Consider the following 13,764-nt stretch of genomic DNA (forward strand, 5'->3'; position numbering starts at 1 on the left):
GAAAAAGACACGTCTGAAAGGAAGTAATTCTGTTACCTTAATGCTATGGCTGCGTAGGAAACAATGACCTCTAAGATTCATATTGGTCTGATGTGCTTTTGTGACTGACATGAAAATGTTTTTATTGAATACGTACTTTGAAAGTTCACTAAGATGTTTAATAGGAATGAATTCTAAGCATGAATACCTGTATTTTCTATAGCTACAATCTTTCAAAAGGTAAGAATTTTGTAAAGCATATTTATTCCTAGGGAAACAATCACATAATTAAGAATCATTATTTTGGCAAATGCACCAAGCATAGCATTTTTCTTAGGTGAAAGAAAAGTAATTTTACCTAGATTGTAATAGGAGTATAAGTCCAAAATCACACACTATAGCACCTTTATTACAACAGGCGTCTCTCCCTATATTTCTAATATGTAAACTCAGAAATGCTTCTATAAATTCACCTGGAAGAGGAATGTGTGTGTGCGTGTACACTGAATTTAGGGCCTCTACAAGCTAGACAAACCTCTACCACCGAGTTACCGACTCAGCTCAAGTAAGGGCATCTGACTAAAAATATTCATGAACATATTTCCTGTTCATATCTACTGCTACGCCTCTTACACAGGAACACTGAAAATCACCTTAACTATGCTTTTCTCAAAGAGTGAAGTAGCTGATGATCTGATTAAGCACACTTTTGCACAGATTCTCTGTTTGGACCACAAGGTCTTTTAAATTAGCAGATTATAAATACTATCAAGAAAGCTATTTGTAAGAAATTTAAGTCTAGGATATGGCTTACGAGTGCAAGATAAAGGTTGGGATAAAGATATAGGGTTTTGGGGCTGAAGCGATGGCTCAGCAGTTACGAGCATCGCCAACTGTTCCAGATGTCCTGAGTTCAGTTCCCAGGGAGGCTCACACTATCTATAATGGGATCTGATGCCTTCTTCTGGCAGCCAGGTGTATATGCAGATACAGTATCATAAACATAAAATAAATAATCTTAAAAATTTCACGTATATATGGTTTTATAAGACTAAAACCTTTAGATTAAGTTTTCATTTGAAAATTGAAATAATCAATTATCTACGAGCATCATGTAAGAGAGTATAACAGAAGTATGCTGGAAAATGAACAATATTAAGCTGTGAGTGAGAAAAGCAGATTACTTAAAAATAAGAAATAAAAAATGAAAGGCATATTTTCATCTGTAAGAGGGAATATAGCAATTAAAGAACACTCACTTTCCTTGTATGTGCCATGGACAGGTACCCTGTAAACTAACCTACACAATCATTGTACCACTGGACAGGTACCCTGTAAACTAACCTACACAATCATTGTACCACTGGACAGGTACCCTGTAAACTAACCTACACAATCATTGTACCACTGGACAGGTACCCTGTAAACTAACCTACACAATCACTGTACCACTGGACAGGTACCCTGTAAACTAATGTACACAATCACTGTACCACTGGACAGGTACCCTGTAAACTAACCTACACAATCATTGTACCACTGGACAGGTACCCTGTAAACTAATGTACACAATCACTGTACCACTGGACAGGTCCTCTGTAAACTAACCTACACAATCACTGTACCACTGGACAGGTACCCTGTAAACTAACCTACACAATCATTGTACCACTGGACAGGTACCCTGTAAACTAATGTACACAATCACTGTACCACTGGACAGGTACCCTGTAAACTAACCTACACAATCACTGTACCACTGGACAGGTACCCTGTAAACTAACCTACACAATCATTGTACCACTGGACAGGTACCCTGTAAACTAATGTACACAATCACTGTACCACTGGACAGGTACCCTGTAAACTAACCTACACAATCACTGTACCACTGGACAGGTACCCTGTAAACTAATGTACACAATCACTGTACCACTGGACAGGTACCCTGTAAACTAACCTACACAATCATTGTACCACTGGACAGGTACCCTGTAAACTAATGTACACAATCACTGTACCACTGGACAGGTACCCTGTAAACTAACCTACACAATCACTGTACCACTGGACAGGTACCCTGTAAACTAACCTACACAATCACTGTACCACTGGACAGGTACCCTGTAAACTAACCTACACAATCACTGTACCACTGGACAGGTACCCTGTAAACTAACCTACACAATCATTGTACCACTGGACAGGTACCCTGTAAACTAATGTACACAATCACTGTACCACTGGACAGGTACCCTGTAAACTAACCTACACAATCACTGTACCACTGGACAGGTACCCTGTAAACTAACCTACACAATCACTGTACCACTGGACAGGTACCCTGTAAACTAACCTACACAATCACTGAAAGGGTTATTTGCATTTAAACCAAGACAATGTGAAGCCTATTATCCAATACAATTGTAATTTTTATAGTTGTATAAAGAAATGACTGCTGAAAAATAAAATAGTTAATTCTAAAGAAAAACAAAAAAAAGTTCCGTGCCCACCATGCTGCACCCACAAATAGATACCTTAAAGTCAATTCCTCCTACGAAGATGCGGTTAGGGATCACGGTTCCGTATCTCGGGGCACTTGTTTGGTTATTCAAAGGCACAGGCGATACAGGATTGGGGGATGGAGATAATGAATCTGTCTGTGTTTGATTTGTTGTCTGCTGTAAAATAAAGTCATTTTAAACTTTTAGCACTGGGCATGAGTTTTAATGCAGATTCATTAAAACAGTCATTTAGGCAAGACATCATCTACTAGACTTGACCTTTATTCCAAAATTATGACGACCACAGTTAGAGTTCATAGTTTTTGTGGGAAGTAAAAATGAAACAAAGTACTTCATTCTAGAGAGGTGCTGTCTATTAGACAGACTACTCGGATGTACTTAAGATAATTATAAGGTATGAGATTGTTAAGGAAGTACACTAAATAGCCCGCAGCAGTGGGGCACACATTTAATCCCAGCGCTCTGGAGGCAGAGGCAGAAGGATCTGTGAGTTTCAAGGCCAGCCTGGTCTACAAGAGCCAGTTCCAGGACAGCCATGGCTACTCAGAGAAAACCTGTCTCCAAAAAACAAAACAAAAACCTAAAAACCCCAAGAGCCAAAAACCAAAAGAAAAGGAAAAAAATGAAAAAAACTCTTAAATTCATAAAGAGGTCAGAAGGTGAGAAAGGACAACCCAGGTCTGCGTGCTGCTCTGCCCCAGCCATTGCACAGGTGTAAAGCTGGCCTGGCACTCAGTTAGGCAGTGCTGCTCTCTTGTTACAGAACACCAACATTAGACAAAGCCGCTAAATTATGATTGATCGAGATAGGCAGAAGCATTCTTTGATCATGTCTGAATACTGATAAAAACAAAAACACTGTCCAAACCATGACAACTGGCAAACATTGCTTTGTCCTGGATAATCTGAACAACCTTTTTCTTATTCATCAGTTTTACTTTTTAAATAACAATTTATGCAATCATAGAAATATTCCCATTACCTCAAAAAATGCATTCCAGGTAAAGCCCTTATCACTAAAATTCTGTCTATAAGTCTCAAGCCTGTATTGTATAAATCAAATTATTAGCACCTGAGAGAACCCATGGTATAGTTTCTTTCTAGTTCCAATGACTTCACAGACACAACTCAATTACAGATGTGTTCTTGGTAGCATTTGGGTAGTATAAAGAGCCTTGCCAACTTAATAAACTTGGATAATTTTAGCCTGAAAAATCAAAATTTTAAATGCATGTATCTATTTGAGAATGTGACTGATATTTGAAGAAATTACATAACAAGCTGGGTGAAGTGGTGCATGCCTCCAACCCCTGCACTTGGGAGGCAGAAGCAGGCAGATTTCTGTTACTTCAATGCCAGCCTGGTTTACATAGTTCTAGGCCAGTCAGGGGTAATCAGTGAAACATTTACATACCTAAACGTTACAGGAAAATTACATACCTAACATTTCCATGACAAAGAATTGAGCTCGGTATATATCCATTATGTTCATACTTCTAAATTGGAAGACTTAATATATCAATATCAGTGTATAAGGCTTTGCATAATGGCAATCAAATAGATTTGTATTGTAAGATAAAAAAAGTCAAGAAATGTATTTTTAAAAAACTACTTCTTTCTTTCTGGGAAGACTAAACAGATGTTTGAGACAATTTGGCATACTAAGTCTTTCAAAAATATGAAAGTTCATAACTCGCCGAGAAACATCACAATGAAGTTTTAACTTAGATAATAGAATTGTTCTTTTCTGTATTTGTCCTTTTCCATTTTATTGGCTAACAAAACTACTATTTTAAATGTTCTGTAACTAAAATAAAAAAGGCAAATTCCCTGTCCTCATGAATATCATATCATAGTAGTACAAAATAACAGATAAATATAACATATTGCATGTTAGAATATGGAAAAGAAATAGAGATGAACAGCAATATGCAATACTAATAGAAATAATAGAAGTCATTTCTATTTCAACAGAGGACATCTCTAGTTGTAAACAGTACCAGTGGTGTTCTAGAAAATATGGTACTACCAGAGAGCATCTTTAGCTTCAATACAGAAAACCTTGTCTCTCTGCCTTTTATTTTTAGTATAGAACTTGTTAATAATAACAAAGTCTTCCCAAAGTCTTTAAAAACAAAGGCATTCAATGAAAGTTCTAGTTTGTCCTCATGTTTAAGAAGACAAACTCCACTCTTCCTGAGAGGGGAGGATGAAAGCAGCCCCAAATGAAGAGACATGAGGCTACCCACCGAGAAAAAGGAAAATACTGATAAAAACCAACCACCAATCCACCTCAGTCCCTTGTTCTAAAGGTTCCTATTCTGTTGTGAATGTCATCTGCTTACTTTCCCCGTTATTATTTACCACCTTCTAAAAGAATATATGTATCTGTCACTTGGCACTATACTATACTACTCACAAGGGCAGGAAGTTTCAACATACACACTTAAAACACCGCAACGTGTAAACCGGCGGGCACCGGTACACAGCAAGGGTTCAATGAGTATTTGCTGAGCGTGTGAACGCCTAGATCTGGGTTTCAGGAGAAACCTGCTTAGCACGTGCCCAGCCTCTGGCTAAGGACCGAAGTACCGGTTATATTCTAGAACCCACGGGACTGTTCGCAGTCACACGGCTCCGGGAGAGGACACCTCGAGGTTCCTGAGAGAGCAGCAGTGGATTTAACATTGTCAACCGTGCGGAAGCACGGACGGAGGGGCTGCTCCCGGGCAGCCAGCGGGTGGGTGGCAAGCGTGACCATTTTGGAGTCGATTTAGACACTCTTCCCTGGGGTTTCACCGAGAGCCCCATCTTTGCAAAGGCAGAAGGAAGGGGTGTGTGTGTGGTGGGGGGGAGGCTAACCGTCGCCGTCACCGCCTCGGTGCTCCTTCCCCTTGGAGGCCAGCAGCTGGGGGCGAGGGCCGCATGGCCGCCTTCCTCGGCTTCTCTCAGGTCATCGTGGACGGGGGCGCCGACGCGAGGGTCCCCCCCCTCCCCGCCAAAGTGCGGGAGGGAAAAGAAGGCCAGCCAGCGAGAAATCTTGCCGGGCAGACCCGCCAGCAGCGGTGGCGGGAACTCTCAACGGCACCGACCACGCGCGGGCGGCCTCGCGCGGGTGCCCCCCCCCCCAACAACGCGCTGGGCGCTCGCTGATTGGCTGTCGGCCGGGCGCGGGGGCGGGGCGGCACGGGACCAGGCTGCGCTGGCTGCCCATTGATTGGCTGCCTGCCGGGCGCGGGGCGGGGCGGCACGTTACCAGGCTGCGCTGGGGCCCGGTAGGCCCGGGGCTGGGCCCAGGCCTGCCCCCGGGGGAGCGGGCGAGCGAGCAGGCGGGCGGGTGGCGCGCGTAGCCCCGGCCTTCCCGAGCTCAGGCCTCCCCCGGGCGGAGCATCGACGGCCGCACGACCGTCAATCGCGGGCAACGAGAGGGTGTCCCCGCCAGGGCGAGCGTCGACGGCGCCGCCGCCGTTTGGGCGGGAAAGCGTTGCGAGGGCGGGAAAGCGGCGGCGCTCGTTGGGCACGGAGGACCGAGCCTCCCAGCGGTCCCCGGCCGGCCGTTTCCCCGCGCTGCCCTCCCGCCCACCTTCGTCCAGACCCCAGGCCGCCCCGTCCTCACACCCCGACGGCTGCTCGTCCCCGTCCCCCGCGGGGGCCGCACCGCCCTCCTCCCCAACCGAAGAGCGAGCGTTTCGGGTCCGAAGCACAACCTTCCGGGGATCCCCCCTCCTCCCTGACCCCGACACTCACCGCCCGGGACTCCGTCTCCATCTTTCCCGTCCGCTCTTCAGGGAGGCAGCGGGAGGCGCGGGAGCGTCAAGTTGGAAGGCGTGTTCCGAGGAAGCGAGCCGGCGCGGCTCCCGTCGGGGACTCGCTCCCCCTGGCGGCGGCGGCTGCAGCGGCGCAGTCTCCGAGACTGGCGGGCCGGCGGGCGGGGCAGGGGTGGGGTGGGGGGGGGGGGGGAGAGGAGGCGGCGACGCTGGACGCTGTGCGCAGGTCCCGGGGGCGCTGGGCGTGAGGCGGCTCGCCCTGCCCGGGGGCGCTTGGCCTTGGATGGCTCGCCCTGCCTGGGGGCGCTCAGCGTGGGGCGCCTCGCACTGCCCAGGGGCGCTGGGCGTGGGGCGATGGGCGGGAGGTGGCTTGCACTGCCCAGGGCGCTCGGCCTTGGACGGCTCGCACAGCCCGGGGAACGGTAGGTTGGCGTGGGATGGCTCGGGTGGCGGGAGACAGTTCACACTGCGGGGGACGGCGTGGGTTGGCGTGGGACTGCGGGGCGCGTCGTGGGACGGTTCGCACTGCCTGGGGGCGCTCGGCGTGGGATGGCAGGGGTGGAAGTCGAGAAAGACGAGGTGCTGCGAGCTGTTGCCCTCCTAGCGCTGCAGCGCCCACCTCAACCCTCTACTCCAGCAGGGCCTCGGGGACTTCCGACGGCTGGTTTGACGGCTGGTTTGGCTGGTTCCAGGACGGGAAGAGGGTTTCCTCCAGCAAACCTGCTCCCCCTTCCCCGCGCAGAAGCCGCAGGCGCAGGCGTAGCACCTGCAGTCTCTGTCACTCACCCCTGCCAGCAGCCAGACGTTTATTTCCAGCGCTTGGGAAGCAGAGGCAGGGGCGTCTCTGAGTTCAGGGTCAGCCTGAACACGTAGTGAGTTCCAGGACGGTTAAGGGCTACACAGTGAAGCCCTGTCTCACCCTCAGTTCGCCTCACTCTCCGACCATTAAAACGATAAATGAAACCGAGGCGAGAGAGCTTGAAGGAACCAGCCTCATGATACTTGGCCTGGTAGCTTTCGGATCTCCTTTAAAAGACTGCCTTTCAAGTACCATTTCTAAAAGTTTGCAGAGAGCCCGTTTTTTTTTTTTTTTGGTTTTTCGAGACAGGGTTTCTCTGTGGCTTTGGAGCCTGTCCTGGAACTAGCTCTTGTAGACCAGGCTGGTCTCGAACTCACAGAGATCCGCCTGCCTCTGCCTCCCAAGTGCTGGGATTAAAGGCGTGCGCCACCATCGCCCGGCGAGAGCCCGTTTTATATGTTGAGTAGTATGTAATTCCAGTTAGATAACCTCACATAATACGGACTGCCATTAGTATAAGCGACCATCCACCATGACTCATTTTGTTTCGGCACGATCACTCCTCACTCCAATTCTCCTGATACCACTTCTTCCCGATATCAATTCTCCGTTGTATCACATAGCAAATTTAGCTTGAGGATTCTGCAACCCCAGTTCTTGAAGCCGTCAGCATCAGCAAGCATTAAAAGTTACTTCTGTGGCAACCTGTGTACTCGGTACTGTAAAATTTGTCCTCAAAATACGCTGCAACTATATCGATTTTAATATGTCTACAGATTAGTTATCAAAAAAGTACCTAAAAGGTCAGACAGGAAACAGCTTTAGTTCATTTTAAATGAAGCATCCTAAACGTTGTCGTATATTTCTGCATACAATTTTAGTTTTAGTTTCTGTGAAAAAAGGTTTTAGTTTTTGTGGGAAAGTGTTACGAGCTGGGGGACTTCAGCTCCAGTTTCTTTTCGAGTAATATCTATGAGGACTCTGTGCCCTTCTCCCCAGAGAGCAATGAGTGACCAGGGCTACATAGAGAAACTGCCTCGAAAACCAAATCAATCAAACAAAAAAACAACAAAAATAAACCAAAACAAACAACAAAACAAAACTTAGAGAATGAAGTGACCATATCTCTGTGCACTAACCCCTGTGCTATGGCAGTGGGATGTGTTCATGATCAATCGCCTGGTTCTTGTTTTGACAGGAAGAGGTAGTAGACATTCATGGTAGTGTGAAAATCAGATAACTAGGTGTGTGCGTGTGTGCGTGTGTGTGCGCGTGTGTGTGTGCGCGCGCGCACGCGCGTATGCATGAATATATGTGCACATCCGGTGTAAGAGGTGCCAGGTACACAAGTAGCTCAGACCAGGGAGTGATTCAGTTTGATAGATAAAAACCACATTAAAAAGATATATTTAAAACATGTCTCTGCTTCCATTTTTTTTTTAAATTTCTTTTGTTAACCGATGCGCCAACTTTGTTTTTCCCCCTGGGGATAGTTATTAGATGCCTTATTTTTTTTACAATGATTGGATGTTTGAAACAGAAGAGATGAGAGGCAGAGGTTGTAAGACAACGAAGGGCCAGGTCAGATTTCCTCTGCAGGGAGCATGGCACTTGCTTTGGCAAAGGCAAATATGGAAATGATTAAGACGAGCGCTTATCAGACTTACTGGAAATCCATTGTAAAAGTTAATCTGATGTTGCCGCTTACCTTGAGTCTAGATGGACACATGAGTTGGACACAGTACAGCTGAAAGGGGCGGCAAATATCCACAATCCTAGCACTCGGTGGGGAGATAGGAGGCGCTCGAGTTCAGGTCTGCCTGGGTTATCTAGCAAGATCCTGATGAGGGTGGGTGAGGGGAGAGAGAAACACACAGGCGGAAGCAGAGTCTGCTGTTGCCAGCACAAGAGAGGAACACGAGAATTATCTGTCCAATAAGGTGAATTAACCAGTGACCCCTCGCCCCACTGTCTACTTTACCGTAAACCCCGTAAACTTGGCCTTTTCTACTTTAGACGTTAGACAGTTCTGGGCTCACGGCTGGCCTATGACTCCTTGCTGGTGGGACCAGAAACCAACAGCTTCTGGAAGTTTCTTAAGGATATGTTTAATATTCAAAGGAAAATGTTCAGTTGTGAGCTGTAAGAAGAATCAGCTTATTTATTTATTTATTTATTTATTTATTTATTTATTTATTTTTATAGATAGATAGAAGCTAGGAACCTAGAAGTTTAGGCCTGGGTAGGCAGCAGCTGGCCCAATTCACTGTGGCACCTTCCTGGATTGAGGGAGGGGTAGTTTATCGTTTCCAGAGAACCATCTTCCCGTCTGTCTCCCCGCAGTGGTGGAAAAGTGTAAAGTTTGATCGATTCTCCAGAATGGGTGTCCTGTTTGCTGTTTTTGTGAAGATGGATCTTCTCTCACCTGGCACCTCCCGATCTCCGAACTCTCTCGTGATCTGGCTCGGGGTTATCCTAAGCTCGTTGGTTAGTTTCCTAGCCTCTTAGATGCCAGAGATTGCTTTTTAAAAGATGGACAAGTAACAACTTTGTGGAGGACAATACCCTAGCATAATCACAGCCTGCTAATCAATATGCTTATTTCTCATCCTTCTTACTCTTCAATGGCGAAACATTCGTCTTGAAAGGCAGTTTCCAAACATACATCACTCTGTGGTCACCAGGGTGTGTAATAGATCACTACGCTTCTTTCTCATGTCTCAACGAAACCTGTGCTCTGACTAGATCTCCCTTCCTACTTTTTCCAACCTCTGGCGACACCACTCTCCATGCTTCTCAATTTGGAAGTGTTGTTATACCCCAGGGAGTGTAATGTCGCGCAGGGTCATTTACTTTGGTACAAGTCGTGCGGTTTCCTTGTTTCTCCAAGACTGAATGGTCTAATATTGTGTCTATATGCCGCCTTCCTGTGTTCACTGACATACGCTTTCACGTGTCTGTGGTCTCGAACAGTGCTGCAGAGAAACAGATGTCAGTTCCTTGTCTACACCAGAAAGTTTTTAAAGTGTTTTCATACGGGTAGCCGAAGTGTATGTAGTAATCCCCATGCCCACCAATAGTGTCCGATTCCCTAACATCCTAACCACTTACTGAGGAGCGAATCTACAGGCTCTATCTCAGCAAGTCTCTCCTACTGAGCTACACCCCCAGTTCAAAATTAGGTCCCCCCACCTCTTCTTCATTTTCTCCTCTATTTTGTCTAGGCTTCTCTCAGCCTCCTGGTTCACTCAACCCCTCTGCCTTAGTTTCCTGAAAACCCAGGAGTGAGCCTCGGCGCCACAGCCTTTGGATGCTCTCCATTCTGAAAGTTGTGACACCTTGTGATTTTATTTGGGTTATTTTTCTTGAGTTGCTTGAGCTCCTTATATATTTTTGATATTAACTTATTAGGTGTATCGGTTATAAGTAATTATTTTCTCCTACTTTATAGTTGTCTCTCTCTTTTCCCTTGGCAATGCAGAAGTTTTTGGTTTGGTGTAAACCCAGCTGTCAACTTTTCCTCTCCTAACTTGTAGTTTTGGGATTATGACCGATAAATTATTGACCGGATCAATGGCATGTGGGTTTCCCCTTGTTTTCTTCTAGTACTTTTAGAGGTTCGGGTCTTATGTTTAAGTCTTTTTTTTATTTATTATGAATAATTTATTTACTTATTATGTATACAATATTCTGTCTGTATGCCTGAAGGCCAGAAGAGGGCACCAGATCTCATTTCAGATGGTTGTGAGCCACCATGTGGTTGCTGGGAATTGAACTCAGGACCTTTGGAAGAGAAGGCAATGCTCTTAACCACTGAGCCATCTCTCCAGCCCCCTATGTTTAAGTCTTTAGTAAGTTTTAGTTGATTTTTATACGTAGTGTGAGAGATCAATCCATCCTTCAGTTTTCTTAGCCCCACATATTGAAGGGGGTCCTTTCAACGTTGCGTGTTCTATATCTCTGTGCTGAAAGTCAATTGACCATAAATCATGTAAGTTGATTTGTGGTCTTTTTATCCCATTCCATTGGTCTTTTGTGTCTGTTTTTATGTCAGTGTCATGAAACTTTGATTATACAGCTTTGTAATATAGTTTGAAACAAGAGACCATTGCCCACAGAGTGTCCCCCCCCCCCCTCTCTCTCCTCCCCAGTATATGTGTGTGTCACTAAAGATAGCTTCGGCTATATGTTAGCTTTCCTTGTATATGTGTGTTCCATATGAATTCTATGCTTTTTCTATTTCTTTGAAAAATTCCATTGTTATTTTGATAGTGGCCAGTTTGAATGTGAGTATTGCTTTGGGCAGTATGAATATATTAACTATAATAATTCTTCTAACCCTTGAATACAGGATCATCTTCAATTTCTTTACTGTTTTATAGCTTTCCGTTTATATATGTTTTTTGCTTAAATTTGCTTCTAACTATTTTTCTGCTATTATAAATAGGATTGTGAGTTTAATATTTAAAGGACAGGTTGCTGTTGGTATATAAAATTACTATTGACTTTTGCGTGTTGATTTCATATGCCACAGTATTACTGATTCTTTATCCATTTACAGAAGCACGGCTTGAATAATTGTATACACATTTTTTTTTGTATACACAATTTCAATTTCTTTTTAAGATAAGACCTTATGTTTAGGAACATCTTACCTTCAAAATTCCTTGAAATGAACATTATCAGGTATTTGCTTACAAACAAGAAATCTACTGTTTACTACATACAGCATGCGTACAAGCCAGACTTCACTGGGAGAGTGATTACTAAGAAAGGGCTCTGTTCACGGTGCTTGCTTAGCTCTTCCTCTACACCAGCTGCTCTCACCTCTTGACTACTGGCTCCGCTGATTTCTAATATCTTCCCACTTTCCTCTCACACCTCTGTTTGAGGCACGAGGCATTTTTCTGAATATTATAATGTTCTTAGTTCACGCTTCTCATACTCTTAGGTACTTTGGCAACGTTTTCCGTTTCTACAGGAGGTCTCTTCATACTATTTCCCGCACATGAACACTTGTTGAGTTATCATTTGCCCTCTCCTCTAGCAACTTCAGTTTTCCTGAGTGTTGGGCGACTGAGCTTTCATAGCAGATGGGCCATCACGTGCCGTGGCGCACAGGGAGTGGGGCTGAGAGCCAGACCTTACTCCTTCACGCCTGTAGCCTCAGAGCCCTGCACATTCAATGATCTCACTGCCAAGCTTCCATATGGGACAGCAGAAGCCTTCACTAACGTAACCTGTATCCATGGCGTGAACGAACACAGGCTCATAGCCATCATGTTTTATTATCACATTGCAAGATGTGTATAGCTGCTGGGCATTTAGAAAGAAAGTTCATCCTGGTGCGTGTTGTGAGTTGAGTTGGGTTCCTCAGTAAAGAGACTGCATGTAGCACTGAAAATAAAAACCCAGAGGCAGATATTGGGGTTCAATCTGAAGATAAGAAAAGCAAAGCAACTAAGCCGCTAAGTTAGTTCTTACTTCTATGAAATCTTCAGATGGAAAGAGGGCAAATCTCTGTCTCATTCCGTCTTATATTCCTCTCCAGTGCTGGGATTAAAGGCGTGCACCACCACTGCCAGCCTCTATAGCTAACTAGTGTGGCTGCTGGGATTGAAGGTGTGTGCCACCACTGCCTGGCCTGTATGGCAAACTAGTGTGGCTGTTCTGTGTTCTGGTCTTCAGGAAAGTTTTATTAAAATACAAATGAAATGCCACTACATTTCTGCCTTTGTCTTAAATAAAAAGAAGGCTATAACTAATATAGGAAAAATGATATACAATAAGTACAATAAGTATATACAATATATACAGGCAGTAAATACATCAACAATGTCTAGTCCATTTGAGTTTGACCTGTACCTTATTTACATTCTATCATAACTTGCTCTCTGCGACAGGTAAGCTACAACTAGAGAGGCTCCGCACGGAGTTTCCCAGTGGCAAAGGGTTACCTTGAATATCCCTCATTGACCACACTTATCAGTCCAGCGAGAAGACTAAGACTTTCTATATTGCTGGGAAGCTACAGAGGGAAGAGTTATGTTGATGACCACTTCCTATGTGCTGAATAATCCTCTCTGAAGAACTCTGAACTCACTGGGTGCTGGCAGCACACACTGTTAATCCCAGCACTCAGGAGGCAGAGGCAGGCAGATCTTTCTGCAACCTGGTCTGCAGCGGGAGTTCCAGGACCTCTGGTAGCATCACCATCTTCATTCTTCCCGTGGTTTGGATCTTGAATGTCCTTCATAGCCCATTCATTAAAGATTCAGCCTCCAGCTGTGCTCCCTGGGGAGGTGGTAGCCCCTAGGAGTCCGGACCTGTGGGGAGTTTTTACTGCACTGGGAGAGCTCCCTTGAAGGAAACTGTGACCTTTGTCTCCCTATTCTCATTCCTAGCCTCTGCGAGGCAGGCAGGCAGGCACACACACAGGGAGTTTTTAATGTAAGACTGTAGGCACGAGACACCTTCTGAGCTTATGGCAGAAGACGACAGAACTTAAAAACCCCTCTCTTCATATATTCCAAAATTCTCAAGGTCGAGTGATTAGAGAGCCTTCCAGAAGAGATGCTCAAAGTCTTTATCAATTCCTGTGCACTCGTGTTCAGAGAAGACACAGGGAAGACTGCTAAGGACGAGAAGGAAGGCATGAGAGCCCAACTTGGACATTTTGCAAACTGTATGCTGT

At 45.2% G+C, this 13,764-nt stretch overlaps 1 protein-coding gene across 1 annotated transcript in view; it reads right to left on the minus strand.

The window, feature by feature from the left end:
* Boll (boule homolog, RNA binding protein) overlaps positions 1-6,272 on the minus strand; it is a 66,410-nt gene extending 60,138 nt beyond the window's left edge. The window contains exons 1-2 of the mRNA XM_041668569.1: positions 6,252-6,272; positions 2,517-2,660 (exon numbers count right to left, since the gene is read on the minus strand). Coding sequence (XP_041524503.1) covers positions 2,517-2,660; positions 6,252-6,272 — 165 coding nt within the window. The remainder of the gene's footprint in view (positions 1-2,516; positions 2,661-6,251) is intronic.
* Positions 6,273-13,764: the final 7,492 nt, after the last annotated feature.

The sequence above is a fragment of the Microtus oregoni genome, unplaced genomic scaffold, assembly GCF_018167655.1.
Source record: "Microtus oregoni isolate MIOR12 unplaced genomic scaffold, Mior012 000018F_ref0000195, whole genome shotgun sequence".
NCBI lineage: Eukaryota > Metazoa > Chordata > Mammalia > Rodentia > Cricetidae > Microtus > Microtus oregoni.